The following is a 13478-nucleotide window of genomic DNA, read 5'->3' on the forward strand; positions in this document are numbered from 1 at the left end:
GACTGTGGTGGGGCTGTGGGACCCCCACCCCTCACACACTGACTGTGGTGGGGCTGTGGGACCCCCAGCCCTCACACACTGACTGTGGTGGGGCTGTGGGACCCCCAGCCCTCACACACCGACTGCACACACACTTTCCCCCACTGCCTGCTGCTGGCCTCCCTCCCACCACCGACCCCTCCCCGCCAACCCTCCCGTGCGGCACTCCCAGCACTGACCAGTGAGTTTTCCTCCTCACTGTCCTTTGTGGCGCTCCCACCTCGCACGGAAACCCCCCCACCCCCCTCACACTGACCCGTGCGGGCCCCATCGACTGCTGTGGGCCTCAATCCCCTGGCTGATCCCCGGGGGACCTCCCAAACACACACCGAGTAGTGGGACCCCTCCCCGATCACTGTGTGTGTGTCCCCCACAGCCCCACTAGACCCGTGTAAGCCCCCAGACCCCCCCACTGATCTCTCCGAGACCTCCCGCCGGTTACTGAGGGATCCCCGTGAGCACACACTGACCCGCGTGGGTCTCCCCCTGCCCGCCCCGCCTGCCGTGGGACATCCCGACCCCCGTGAGCCTCTCCCGCCTGCCGGGGGGATGTTACACACACCGGGGCCTCCCCCCTCCACTGACCAGCGTGACCTTTCACCTCCCACTGCCTCTGGGAGGGCCTCACACCCTCACTGACCCCCCCGCTGTGTCCCCACCACACTGCCCAGCGTGGCCTCCCCCGAGCGCCGGGGCCTGCCCGTCCTGTGACCGCGCTGTGGGACCCTCCATCATCGCACAGTGAGCGCTCCCCCCGCCGCTGGGGATCCCCGCAGCCCCCCGGCCGTGCGGCCCGTGCCCGGTACCTGCACATTCTCCCGGCCCCCGGCCCCGCTCGGCGCTCCCTGAGGCCCCGCGGCCGTTGCGGCCTCCCAGGCGGGGGCGGCGCTGGCCCCGCCCCGACCGGAAGTGACGCAATCGCCCCGCGCCCGTTGCCATGGGAACAGCGCGGCCGCCTCATGGCGGGGTCGCGGCGCGGCCTCTCCTCGGTCCCTGGATCCCAAATGGCGCTGGAAGGGGCGGCTGGAGATCATCACCAGCCACCTGCAGCAGGTGGGCTTGGAATGTCTCCGGAGAGGGAAACTCCACCGCCTCCCTGGGCAGCTGTCCAGTGCTCTGTCACCCTCAGTGAAAAGTTCTTCCTCATGTTGAGGTGGGACTTTTTGTGGTTTATTTTATGGCCGTTGCACCACTGGAAGGAGTCTGGCACTCCCGTTGGAGATATGTGTGTGGATTGGTGAGATCCCCTCTTGCTGGTGTAATATATGTTGGTATAATTCACGTCTACTGTAGACATATAAAATCAAGTATAAAAGCGTGTTTAATGTAAAAAACACAAGCCACTTGAGATTGCAAAAGTAGCTGCTGGAAAACCAAGAATTTGCAAGAGAAAGACCAAACAATTAAGATAACACCGAGAAGTGAGTGCACCCAATCAAGATAAGCGCTCTAATGACCCGGTGATTATCCAACCTGATCTGATTCTCCAGGAACACGCATCTCAGTGTCGGCTTCCCGAAAAAAAACTACTCAAACTTCATCTCTTTCTGAGGAAAAACTCACCACGATTGTACATCTAAAAGCCTGCCTCTCGAAAAAAACCACTCAAACTTCATCTCCTTCTCAGTAAACTCATCAGCAGTCCAGCAGCAGAAATATGAATGTGTAACAACACAAGAAAAAGAAGAAACTAAAGCTGCATAGCCTCAAGATGAAAAACCTGTATAAAACTCAGCTCTCCGGAAGACAGTTTGTGAACCTGGGGGAATCAGTGCGGCAGAGGCTGATTCAGAGTTCACCCAGCGCCGATCCCGGGCTCGACGCTGACAGTGATTGTAGTTGTTTACAAAATTCGATTTTGCAAATCTTTCAATAAAATTATTATTGAAAAATTTGGCTGAATTTCATTTATAACACTGGAAAATATACCAAGTTTAAAAATTTTATTTTCTAACTTTAGTCACGTTTGTTTGCCTTTGCCCCGGAGAAAGGGAACTGAAGTTTCTTTCCAAAGCATTCTTGCTTTGGTTGCTGATGAGTTCAGCATCTCCGAAGGCTGAGAGCAGCACGAAGATACACGAGAGATAACGACCAGGAAGGGCCACTGGAGAACCATCAGCAAACATCCACAAACTGAAAAAATCCACAAACTGAAAAAACACACACAAAAAAAATATCCACAAACATTGCTCCAGAGACACCGGGAAAAGGCTGGTAAGGAAATGCAGGAGTGAAGTCCTAATTAACAATCCGTATCCAATAGGAAACCAAACACTAAGACCTGCACAACTCGGGACTAATGACAATTAAACCGATGGAATTCTATGGGATTTGGACTGTATAAAGTTTGGGGAAAATCTTGTAGTTTGAGAACAATCATGGAGCGAGGTCCCCTGCGGCTGAAGGGCAGCGGAGGCGCCCTGGGGGCCAGCAAGCGGAAAAAGGGGAAAGATAAAGCCCAGACCCTGGAGCAGATCACAAGAAGGGGAAAGACAAAGCCCAGACCCTGGAGCAGATCACAAGAAGGGGAAAGACAAAGCCCAGACCCTGGAGCAGATCACAAGAAGGGGAAAGACAAAGCCCAGACCCTGGAGCAGATCACAAGAAGGGGAAAGACAAAGCCCAGACCCTGGAGCAGATCACAAGAAGGGGAAAGACAAAGCCCAGACCCTGGAGCAGATCACAAGAAGGAGGAGGAGAAGCGTGGGCTGGACAAGCGGACCCCAGCACAGGCGGCCTTCCAGAAGATGCAGGAGAGGCGGCAAATGAAGCGGGTCCTGAATAAAGCGTCGAAAACCCACAAGCAGCAAGTGGAGGAGTTGAACAGGCACTTGGATGCTCTGACTGAGCACTACGACATTCCCAAAGTCAGCTGGACTAAATGATTGGGCTGTCACAGCTCTGATTTGTATCAAGGGCTGCCATGGAAATCTGTCCATTCTTCATATTGTCAAATATAACTTCTGAGCTTTCATTACTTTGTACTATTTCATTTTATAGTCTTGTATTTTAAAACCAAACATCCAACACTCAGTCTTCTCTGGACTAACCAAGCCAGCTCCCACGGTCTCTCCTCATCACAGAGATGCTCCAGACCCCAAATCATCTGCTAGACCCTCTCCAGTAGCTCCTTGTCCTTCTTGTCCCAGAACTGGACACAGCAGCCCGGGTGTGCCTCACTAGGGCCGAGTAGAGGGGCAGGGTCACTCCCTGCCCTGCTGGCCACGCTCCTCCCGAGGCCTCCAGGGTCCCATTGTCCCCCTGGCCCCAGGACACTCTGCTGCCTCGGGGACAGTTTGTCATCCACCGGGACCCCCGGGTCCTTCTCTGCAGAGCTGCTCTCCAGTGGGTCACCCCCAGCCTGTGCTGGCACTTGGGGTTGTTCCTGCCTGGGTGCAGGACCCTACACTTGCCCTTGTTGAACCTCCTTAGGTTTATCCTCAGCTCTCACCCAGCCCAAGGTCCCTCTGAATGGCAGCACAGCCTTCAGGTGAATCAGTCGCCCCCCCAGCCTGAATCATCGTGAAACCTGACCAGGATCCATTCTATCCCTCCAGCAGGTCATCGCTACACACACTGAACCAGGCTGGAATGCTGATCCCTGGGGACAGTGCTGAACCAGGTGGGCTCTGCTGTGCTTATCAGGCCTCTCTGAGCTCTGCATTCAGCCAGGCCCTCCCCACCAGTTCATTTATGCACATTTCCCGTGTCTGCCTACGAAGATGTCACAGGTGACTGTGTCCAAAGCCTTGCTGAAGTCAGTCCTGGTGCCAAACACTGCCCGAATGCCCCCACATGGATATGGGAAGGGGGGGAGGCTTTGGGGGCCCGTCCCAAACTCCCTTTCCTGCCCCATGGGAGTCCCACTCCACCCCGCAGAGATGACAGCAGACAAGAGGGAACCCGGGAGAAACTCAGAGCCCCTCAAACCCCATCCAGGGCTTTCTACTCAGCCAGAAGGCAAAATCCCAGACTTGGCAGGGTTGAAGTGATCTCTGGAGATCATCCAGTCCAACCCCCTGGTGGATTTGAGATCTGGAGGGTCCAGGGTGCTGATCCCCAGCCAGCACCAGGTACTATGAATGATCATCCACAGGGAAACTGAGGTAGAACCCACAACCACCCTAGAAGAGCCCAGAGCCAAATGGTGTCCCCACAGACATCCCTGCCTGAAACAGAACACCCACAGCATCCAAGCAAACTAGACTGTGTTGTATTTACACTCATGGACAGGGAGGAAGGAACAGGGCAAAGGGCAGTGCTGGAGAAGCAGGTGGCTGTAGGCTTTCCCAACGGATCCATGAGAGCTGCTGCACTTCCTCAGGCTGATGGCTGCAATTCCTGCTTCCCCTGAGTGAGGGATCATCCTCAGCCAAAAGCTGAGTGGCAAACCCAGCCACCAGCTCCGTGCTGACGGCCCAGGTGTGTCCAGGGGTAACACGTGCAGCCACTTGCGTGCTCCAGACACGTCAATGTTATCCAGAAGGAAAAACCTGAGGAAAAGGCTGGTGAGAGGCAGCCTCACTCCTCTCTGTGCTGGAGCGGGGCTTTGCATCAGGTTGGGAGGCTCAGATGCTACCGGTGCCACCTCAGGATGGCAGCTGGCAGAGCACACGCTGCTTTGGCTGGAGCAGATTGGAAAATCCAAACACTCGGAAGGATCCCCCACCAGCACCTGGGCAGAGCTGCTACAAGCAGGGCAGGAAAACAGCTCTTGGAAAGAAGGAGCTGCTGTGATCCCCAGCTGGGCCCCGCAGCTCTGCTCTCCGACACCCAGGGAAAAGCTTCCGAAGCGTGGGATGGCCAGCAGTGGGACAGAGGCTGCTGCTTGTCCCCTGGGACATGTCCGGGATTCTCTGCTTGTGAGAGCCAGAGCCCCATGGCCACAGCCCTGCTCCTGGTGTTCCCAGGAATCCCCTGGGCATGGAAGCAGCTGTGGCTGTGCCTCAGGAGCCCATCTTATGCTGCATGCCTGAGCCCCAGGTTCTCCCAACAGAGCCCTCCGGGTGCCCTTTCTGGAGTGGTTCCGAGATGGCATTGGGCTTTTCCTGCACCTCCCTTCATTGTGTGTGTGAGTGTGTGCACCCCCAGAGCCTTCCAAAGCCTTCCAAGTGCCTTTTGGGATGCTTGAGGCCTCTGAGCATGTTCACTGTACCCCAAAATTCTCCTTCTGCCTTCTCTTGCACCCTGGAGCCCTCCCTGGGCCTTCCAGCACCTCAGGGAATTCTGTGTCTCTCAGTGAGCCCAGAGCCCTCCAAGCACCCCTCCCTGCCCCCTGGGTCTTTCCATGGGTGTTTCTGAGCCCCCACCCGGACTTCTGGGCACTCTGGGCCCCTTCTCGTGACTTTCCCTGTGCCCCAGTTCCTTCTGGCTGGCTTACAGAGCATCTCCTGGGGACCTGGCCCCACCTCTCATCACACAGGGAGGGCGGAGGCAGGAGAGGGCAGCTGGGTGAGCTCCCCGAGCTCTCCCCAGCATCAGCATGGCCCACATGGGAGGAGGGGACCCCACTGTCACCTGGATGCAGGGACAGGTCCAGAAGCAGAGGTGTGGGGACCTGAGCTTTGTGCACAACCCTGATGAGAGCGACTTGTGTAAGGCAGAAGGCAGGGAGAGAGAAGGGAGAGGAGAAAGGGGAAAGACGGGAGAAGAGCAGGCACAGGCAGCGCTGAGGGACACACACCTTGCTGGGAAAGCAGCTGGGGTTATCCAGGGGTGCTGAAGCAGGAGGCTGGAGCAGGGGTGTCCCTGGCTCCCTCACTGCACAAGGCAGCAAGCAGAACCTCCTGGAAGGTCCTGCCCTGCCCACTTCACGCCACAAAGTGACTTCCCTGTGCCAGCATCACTGCTCAGCCCCTTTGGAGCTTCTCCAACAGCGTCAACAAAGGGTGGGGAGAGGGGTCTGGGGTGTTGGAACTACAGAATCAACTTCTCTGCATGTGAGAGCAAACACCTCCCGGGGAGCAGACGGCAGCCTGGCTGCCAGGATCCCCCAGCTCCCGGGGTTACAGGCAGAGGGAACAGAGTCCAGCAGCTGCTCAGGGACTGCAGCCACAAGTCCTGGCTGGTTTGCAGGAGTCGGAGCTGCCAGGAAGGGAAAGGCTGCCTGGCAGGGCCCGGCCGCTCACACCGTGCAAACCGCCCGGCAAGAGGCAAGTCCGAAGGTCTCAGCGCTGGAGCAGCGGGGCAGGACGGTCCCTTTTCCTTTGAGAAGCTGGTTGAGAACACATCAGCTGAGCTGTGGCTGTCAGACAGGCAGGAAGGGAGAGGAGGAACACCAACTGACTGCCAGAGGTGCGAGGAGTCCCCATGTCCAGGTGCCAGTTTGTGTGCGCTGCCGGAGTCACCCTCGCACCGCCGCAGGGGCTGGGAGGAGGAGGAGGAAGGCTGGGAGGAAGGGGAGGAGCACCAGGCAGCCTGGCTGCAGTTCCAGCTGCTCAGACCCCTTCACAATTTCTGGATCTTCTCAGCGATAACGATGGGGTTTTCCTTGCGGATCTTCTCGGCAGCTTCTGCCTTGTAGTCGTAGGGGCAGGCGTGCATGTCAGAGTACCGGTGAATGGCACAGAACAGGTTCCCGCAGCGGCAGTCAAAGCCTGGGGGGAGGAAGAGCAGGGAAAAAGCCACATCAGGCCCCATCCAGCCAGGCAGGAAGGTGGCAGGGCCTGGCTCCTTCCTGCCATGCCAGGAAATGCCACCAATGCAGAAAGAGGGGCAAGGGAGGGGGGGCCTGCTGTCCCCCATAGGCCAGAGGGATTCCTCATTTGGGGAAGATCATGGGTGGCTCTTTCCTTTTCATGGCTTTCCTCTGGCTCGGGAGCTCCACATGCTTTGGGCAGCCCCAGCTGTCACCTGGTGGGAAAGGCTCCCAGAGCAGCTGCTGTCCATGTTCCCTGCGGACAAGGGACGTGCCAGGCACTGCAGAGTGCCAGACTGCTAATCCAGACCAGGCTCCCCAGGCAGCTGGAGCTGAGCCCTCCAAGCCAGTCCAGCTCCCCAGGGTCACACAGCAGCAGCTGGACTGACCAGGAGCAAGCAGCAGAGCTGTCACCACAGCACCACAGGATCACGTCTGAGCTGCTTAGGCTTCAAAATTCCCAATTTAGTCACTTCACTCAGGGACAGTGCTCAGAGTGCTACCATTAACACAGCCCACTGGGGAAGCAAGGCAGGGAGTAAGCAGGGAATGTGCTGCAGGACAGCAAGGAAACTTGCTGGCAAGGAATCATGCTCTGTCCCTTCACATTTATCCAATACAGTCTGTAAAGCCCACAAACACCTTGCTCCAAAGTGCCAGTTTACTCCCAGCTGAGAAAACTAATTTTATCCTAAATGCCATGAATTCACAACTCTCTGTAAGCTGAATCCTAAAGGAGAGAACTTCTCGTAGTTTAAAGCTTTTAAAGAAACACATATCCAGGAAAACAATCCATGCTGCAACCTGAAGTCTGGGCACAGAGTACCCAGCCCAGCTCCAGGTTTATAAACTCACCCCTATTCTAGGACAGTGCCCTGATCATGTATTTCCAGGCAAGCTCAGATTCGAACTTCCATCCATGAAAAACAGCCAGTCCCTGGCTGCTGGATGCACCAAGCAGGCTACAGAAGCAAGTGCTCTGCCAGAACAGCATGACCTGCACAGCTCCAGAGTTAACTTTTTTTCCAGAGAAGCACTAAATGCCAGAGATAATTTAGGGGAATGATGTTTTTATTAACAAACCACAGCCAAATTAATTGCTTCACTTTCCAGGAGCCATTTTCCCATTGACAGCAGTGCCCTGACACCATCCCAGCACTTCTCTCTCCAGCTTTACAGGATGCATGCTGAGAGCCATCCTGCTCTCAGGAAGCTAACAGTGGAAATCAGGCAGCATTAACAAATGGGATGAGTCTTGGAGAGAGATTTTCCATTTGGGTCTAGCTCAGTTCATGTCACTGTTATGAAAGTTTACTGCAGACCTGACCGGGAGCGGGTTCCGATCCACAGCGAGCTCTGCCTTCCTCTACAGCAGCTTCTGCCAAGAAGCAGAAACAACCAAGAGGTGCTGCTGCATCCAATTCTGCTCCCAAGGGCTGCCAGGACCCTGGCAGTGAGTGGGATGCTCCCCAGGCTGCTGTCTCAGCCAGTGCTGTTGCAGGTCGGAGCTCTCCTCCCTCCTCTCCTGCAGCACCACAGGTCCAGGATGGATTTGTGGGGAACCTCCAGCCTCTGACCCTCCAAACCCAGCAGCACCACAGCACTGTGCTCACAGGGCTCTCACTCTGAACTGTTTAGGGCACAGGGAAGTTTTCCCAGAGCCAGGCACTTACCAGTCAGCCCAATCTTCTTCCGGCAGGTGAAGCAGCGATTCTTCTTCGGTTTTGGTTTTTCCGAAGCCGTCTTGCCCTCAGCTGTGTTCTGGGATATCTCAAGCAGGGTACCTGAAACAGAGGCAAGAGTTTTGCTGCTCATCTTAATAAACCAAACATTCATTTTATTACAGAAGCTGCTTGAGGCTCTAATGACTTTCTGTGTGCACACTGCCCTGGCTGACATACCCCAAACTGTGAGATTTGCCTTGTTCCATGGACATCTCTACCTCACAGCCTTCTCTCTGTTTCAAATGCCTTAAATCCAAAGCTGGAGTGGCCACTGGACAGTGACTGGATAGTCACTACAGCTCAGCTGCTGTACAGCAACACAGCTGTCAGCTGAGCCCACAGTTAATCTTCGCAGGGAGAAAAAAAAGTTAACCCCTTGTAAGTACTACTAATTATTTTTGCTAACTCTTATGTAAGTGTTCCCCATATGTGGGTCTTAGAATGCTTTACACAGATATCCATCACTGCCTCTAATCTACCAAAGGGAAAACTGAGCTCTCAAAGCCAGATTGTTAAAGGTCACTGATGCTTAGCAGGATTTCCTCCAGTACCTAAGCAGGTTAGAGAAGTCAACAGGAGGGAGGAGCTCCAACTGCTCGCTGGAGCACCTGCAGTGCAGGCTGCTCTGAGGAGACAGAACAGAGACAGCTTTGTGGAGCTGACCCTAAGCAGCCTCCTAAAAACTACACAGGCAGATGAAAGGGGCAGGTTCTCCCAGGCCTCTTTTTAACAGTCTCTCACCTGCCTGTTGTGAATTGTCTCCTGGGCTTGCAGGCAAAGGATTACCAAACCCAAAGTGCCCAGCCATGTGTGGTGACTAGAGCCTGGCTTTTCAGCACCCAACAACTCCTGGGTTTTTTTAGCTTTCAATGGAAGCAAGCTGTCAGCTGAGCAAAGGAGGATGTCTGCATGCAGATCACCTGCTTATGGCATCAGCTGGAGGATGTGCCACACTGGGCAATGACTCTGCTGCTGCTCAATCACGTCAGGGCACCCACTGTGTAACAACCCCCGAGGGACAGGTGCCCCCATCACACGGGGTGACAACAACAGGCCTCCACTAGCCCCAGGCATTGTCACAAACAAATCTCCTCTCTCCAAGGCTCCCATGGATCCGTCTCCCTTCCTCCCCCTCGGGAGCTGGCAGGGGAGTGCCGCCAGCAGCAGCCGCGTCAGGCTGTGGGACGCTCTGGGCTCGCTGCCATTCGCTGGGAGAGGCGTCATGGAAGATTATCCTCCTGCCAGCCACTCGAGGGCTGGCAGCCACTCAGCCCTCAGCCCACAGAGCAATCTCTACAGGCCTGCCCTCAAGCACAGCATTTGCTCTCCTCCCTGTCACCAAAACAAGAGTTTCCTCCTCAGCTTTCAGGTGTGCCTTTACTGCCGGGAGGAGACACACCCCAGAGTCAGCAGCTGTGCCTGCTGCTCCAATGGACTCCTGAGCTCAGAGTCACTCAGATCTGTGCAAAGGACAAACCAACCACTCTACCTGATGAGGAAGAAGCTGATGAGGCTTCATCTGTCTTGCTGAATTCCTCTGCCTCATTGCTGGTTTCCTCTCTGGATATGCTCATGGCCGTCATCTGATGGGTCACAGGAGTCTGAGCACTGGGAGCATGTGCAGCAGACAAACAAAAAGAAAACACAAGTATTTTGATGGACAGTTATGTAGGAGAAACCTTTAGCCCATAAAGTTTATTTCCTTATGTTCAAAAGTAGGTCAGGAGCACAGCAGGTCAATTCCCCTTGAGATCTGGGATCAAAGTTCTAGATAGACATAAATGGAATGAATCTGTGATGATCTCAGTTTCCTTTTCCACCCAATTATATCTCAAAGCCAAGGCAAGAGCCCATCCAAACAAGTCCAGGGGCAGAGAAACACAGTTATGATTCAGAGCTGTAATGTAATGGTAGAGCTCAGTGCAGCTCTGTCCTCCTTCCCATCAAACAGGCCCAAGGTCTCTAATCCTGCTGTCACAGCTTCCAGACTGGATCATCAGCAGGTGCTTTCACTTAGAATCACAGGACATTCTGAGTTGATGATCATCATGATATTTCCAAGTCCAACACTTGGCCCTGCACAGGAAAACCCCAAAAATCCCACTGCTTGGGACTGAACAGAGCAAGGGACAAACAAGGTGCACTGGCTCCAGGAGAACCGAGATGCCACTAAATTTACTAACAACCCTCTGGTACCTCACCCTACACATCAGACAGCAGCAGGGACATCTCAATCTTCCAGACAAACCAGAGCCACAACACAGAGTTTGACCCAGCCTGTTTACAGACTGAGCACGTAAAGGATGATGGACTGTCCCTTGTGTCCCAGAGCTGGATTTTAGCAGGGTTTAGATCCCCCCTCACCTCCAGACTCTGCCCCTACCTGGCTTTCGCATCCTCAGGTGTGGAGTCTCCCTCCGCGTGCTGTCCTGCGATCGCCTCAGATGCCATGGGGCTGCTGCTGGGACCACTGGGTGCTGTGAGACAAGAGCAGGCTTGGTCAAGTCTCTGAGAAGTATCAGCAAGTTCCCTCGGGTGCTTGAGAGCCAAGGAGAAAACAAAACAAGCACTTCCAGCAAGCTTTATGCTTCTGTTCCCTACTGGAGCTGGGAGGGCACACCCCTATTGGGATCACTCCCATATCCCTAATCCTACACTCTCCTCTCCAAATTTGTTCATGGGACTCTGTGGGACACCAGGGCTGTCTGGATCTTGAACCCAATGGCACTTTGTAACTTCTCCAAGGTGTAAGAAGCAGATCCTCACCTGCTGAAAGGAGCCAGTGTCAACAGACACATGTGGGTTTGTGCCTGAGGATCTAAGCTGGGGTCTTAGGAAAACCCTTTGTCAGGAAAAGTCATGTTCCTGAGCACATTTGTGTGGGTGACTCAAGGGAAGCCACGATTACCCTCAGGAATAAACTGTGGAAGAACTCTCAGAGGCATTTCTCACTGTGTACATGGGGCATCTGCACAAACCCCCAGCAAAATAAATCCCTGCTTGAGTTGCAGGGACCATCTTTCCCCTGCTCCCATCCCAACTGCAGGAAACAAACCTTGAAAGTCGTGGCTTTTAGATATCACACTGTTAAGATAAGAATATTATACAAATAGGCCAAATAAAATTGCATTGTGGGGCTTTGTCATGGTTCCCAGCAGTCAGCACCTAATCAGGGAGCAGGAAATAGCTGAAAGCTGGAATCACCATCAGCACATGTGAAATTTTACAGCTTACTGGAAGATGCTGGCTGGGATGGGGCTTCACAAACTGGTGAGACTGGGAAGAAAGCAAGAGCTCCTGACAGGGACTAAAAGTGCTCAAGGGCTTGGGTCCTTGATTTAGAGCCTTGGGTATCCATGGAAAAAGAAAGATGATTTTTCTAGGAGGAAGTAAATGGTGGCCAGCTACCAGCGCCATGCTCTATTGCAGTTGCTGAACAGTTTGTATCCAGACACCCATTTAAGACAGATTTCCAGAAAAAAATCCTCTACCTGGAGGGCTTATCCTGTCACTGCTCTGCTGCCTCTGCAGGAACTCCTTATAGCACACGGAGCACATCCCGTTGGTCCGGGGGCTGCCATAGAACCCACAGCCCGTGGTACACAGCAGAGGCACCTGCGTCTGGTTCGTCTCCTGAGCCATCCTCACCCCCTCCGAGGCACCGAGCTACAACAGGAATCAAAAACAAACCCGGGACAGCTGTGAGGGCCAGAGAGCTCGGGCATTGTGTGCTGCAGCTGATCAGGAAGGAGCACAAAGGATCCCAAGAGAGCCTGGTTCCTGCACGTGCACAACAAGACCCCTTGAGCACTCGGGGCTCCTAAAATCAGTGTCCTGGGGCCCTAAGCCACCCAGAGCTCGGCAGCCAGGAGCTGCCCAGAGCCAGACTGGAAAGACAACAGGAACTGGCTCCTGGTTCTCCCTCCTGCACCACGAGGCTCCCGAAACCCTCGGTGACACACAGGCACGTCAGACCCCAACAATCCGCTCTCCAGCGGTACAAAATGTGCCTTCACAGCACTACTGATGCCCCCTGTGAACACCCACACCTCAAACGCCCAGTGCAGGCCCAGTCAGTCACATTTTGGTTTTCATTTCGAGCCTGGTTTAGTTTTTTAATTCTCAGGAAGATGACGCAAGCGATGCAAAAAGAACCCACAGACGCTCTGTTCTGACATACGTGGGTAAGGGGAATGTTAGCATGGTTAGGCTGGAAATGAGGATAAGGTTTCCTTTACAGCATTAAGATGCGATTCCAGAACACCTTCCCCGGGAAAACAGCTGACACGGTGAAACCTCATTTTAAATTTATCTTAATAATTTCTCTTTGGATCACATGCAATTACCTCCAACCCCAGGAACCGGCCTCTTCCAGCCACACACGGTGTAGCATTTACAGGGCCAAACCCACCGCAGTGCTCCAAATGAGAACCATGAGGCACAAACAAAAACCACACACAATTCCAGTGTGTGTGTGGACAACGTGGCTGCAGCCAGTCCAGCTCTGACACAGAACAAGGGGAGAGGATGTGCGCAGGACCATGGTGGGTGCGGGTGGCTCCAGCTCGGGCACAAAGCCACGGCGCTGGTACCAGGAGCTCCCAGCAGCAGTGCCTTTGTGGGATCCACGAAGTACCCACCACCTCCCTCCCAGGCAGCTCTGCCGCTTCCCTTCCTGCTCCTACGGAACTTGCTTCACCGGGGGAATAAACAAAACGAACACGAAATCATTACCCTGCTAGGAGCGCTCCCGTGGGACAGAACCGGATCACCTCTGGTTTATCCCTGCTCGTTCTCAGCTGGGGGATGCGGGGATCTCCGCACCCGGGGGTCCCTCGCAGGGCTCAGACCAGCGCTCCCATCGCCACACCGGGATCCTCCCGGCCCGAACCGGCCTCTCCTCGGGCACTCGCAGCCAGGGAGCCCCGCTAGCGGCGGATGCTTCGGGGGTCCCGCCTGGCGCCCGCTGCCACACGGACAAACCTTCGGGAGCTGCTGTCGATCGAGCGTCCCTGCAGAGAGAAGGGGCCGCGGGCTCAGCCCTCCCCGAGCGCCGCACGGCCCAGCCGGCCGGACGG

General features: G+C 54.8%; 3 protein-coding genes across 4 annotated transcripts in view; 1 reads left to right on the top strand and 2 right to left on the bottom strand.

Moving 5' to 3' along the window:
• Nucleotides 1-944, bottom strand: part of ABHD17A (abhydrolase domain containing 17A, depalmitoylase) — a 7030-nt gene extending 6086 nt beyond the window's left edge. The window contains exon 1 of the mRNA XM_015651433.3: nt 846-944. The gene's annotated coding sequence lies outside the window, so the exon portion shown is untranslated. The remainder of the gene's footprint in view (nt 1-845) is intronic.
• Nucleotides 945-976: 32 nt separating this feature from the next.
• Nucleotides 977-3013, top strand: LOC107215611 (protein FAM32A-like). Its single transcript, XM_033520119.1, has one exon. The coding sequence runs from the start codon at nt 2364-2366 to the stop codon at nt 2922-2924; it is 561 nt and encodes a 186-aa protein (XP_033376010.1). The 5' UTR covers nt 977-2363; the 3' UTR covers nt 2925-3013.
• Nucleotides 3014-4230: 1217 nt separating this feature from the next.
• On the bottom strand, nt 4231-13439 carry LOC107215610 (AN1-type zinc finger protein 5-like). 2 transcript variants are annotated; one of them, XM_015651928.3, is made up of 6 exons: nt 13135-13432; nt 11892-12066; nt 10784-10877; nt 9890-10008; nt 8350-8460; nt 4231-6635 (listed from the first exon to the last, which is right to left on the bottom strand). In XM_015651928.3, the coding sequence occupies exons 2-6, from the start codon at nt 12040-12042 to the stop codon at nt 6487-6489; spliced, it is 624 nt and encodes a 207-aa protein (XP_015507414.1). In that variant the 5' UTR covers nt 12043-12066; nt 13135-13432; the 3' UTR covers nt 4231-6486. The 2 variants fall into 2 exon arrangements, with proteins under 2 accessions (XP_015507414.1, XP_033376009.1); XM_033520118.1 differs by lacking the exon at nt 4231-6635 and adding an exon at nt 7769-8054 and having other exon boundaries at nt 13135-13439.
• Nucleotides 13440-13478: the final 39 nt, after the last annotated feature.

The sequence above is a fragment of the Parus major genome, chromosome 28, assembly GCF_001522545.3.
Source record: "Parus major isolate Abel chromosome 28, Parus_major1.1, whole genome shotgun sequence".
Taxonomy (NCBI): domain Eukaryota; kingdom Metazoa; phylum Chordata; class Aves; order Passeriformes; family Paridae; genus Parus; species Parus major.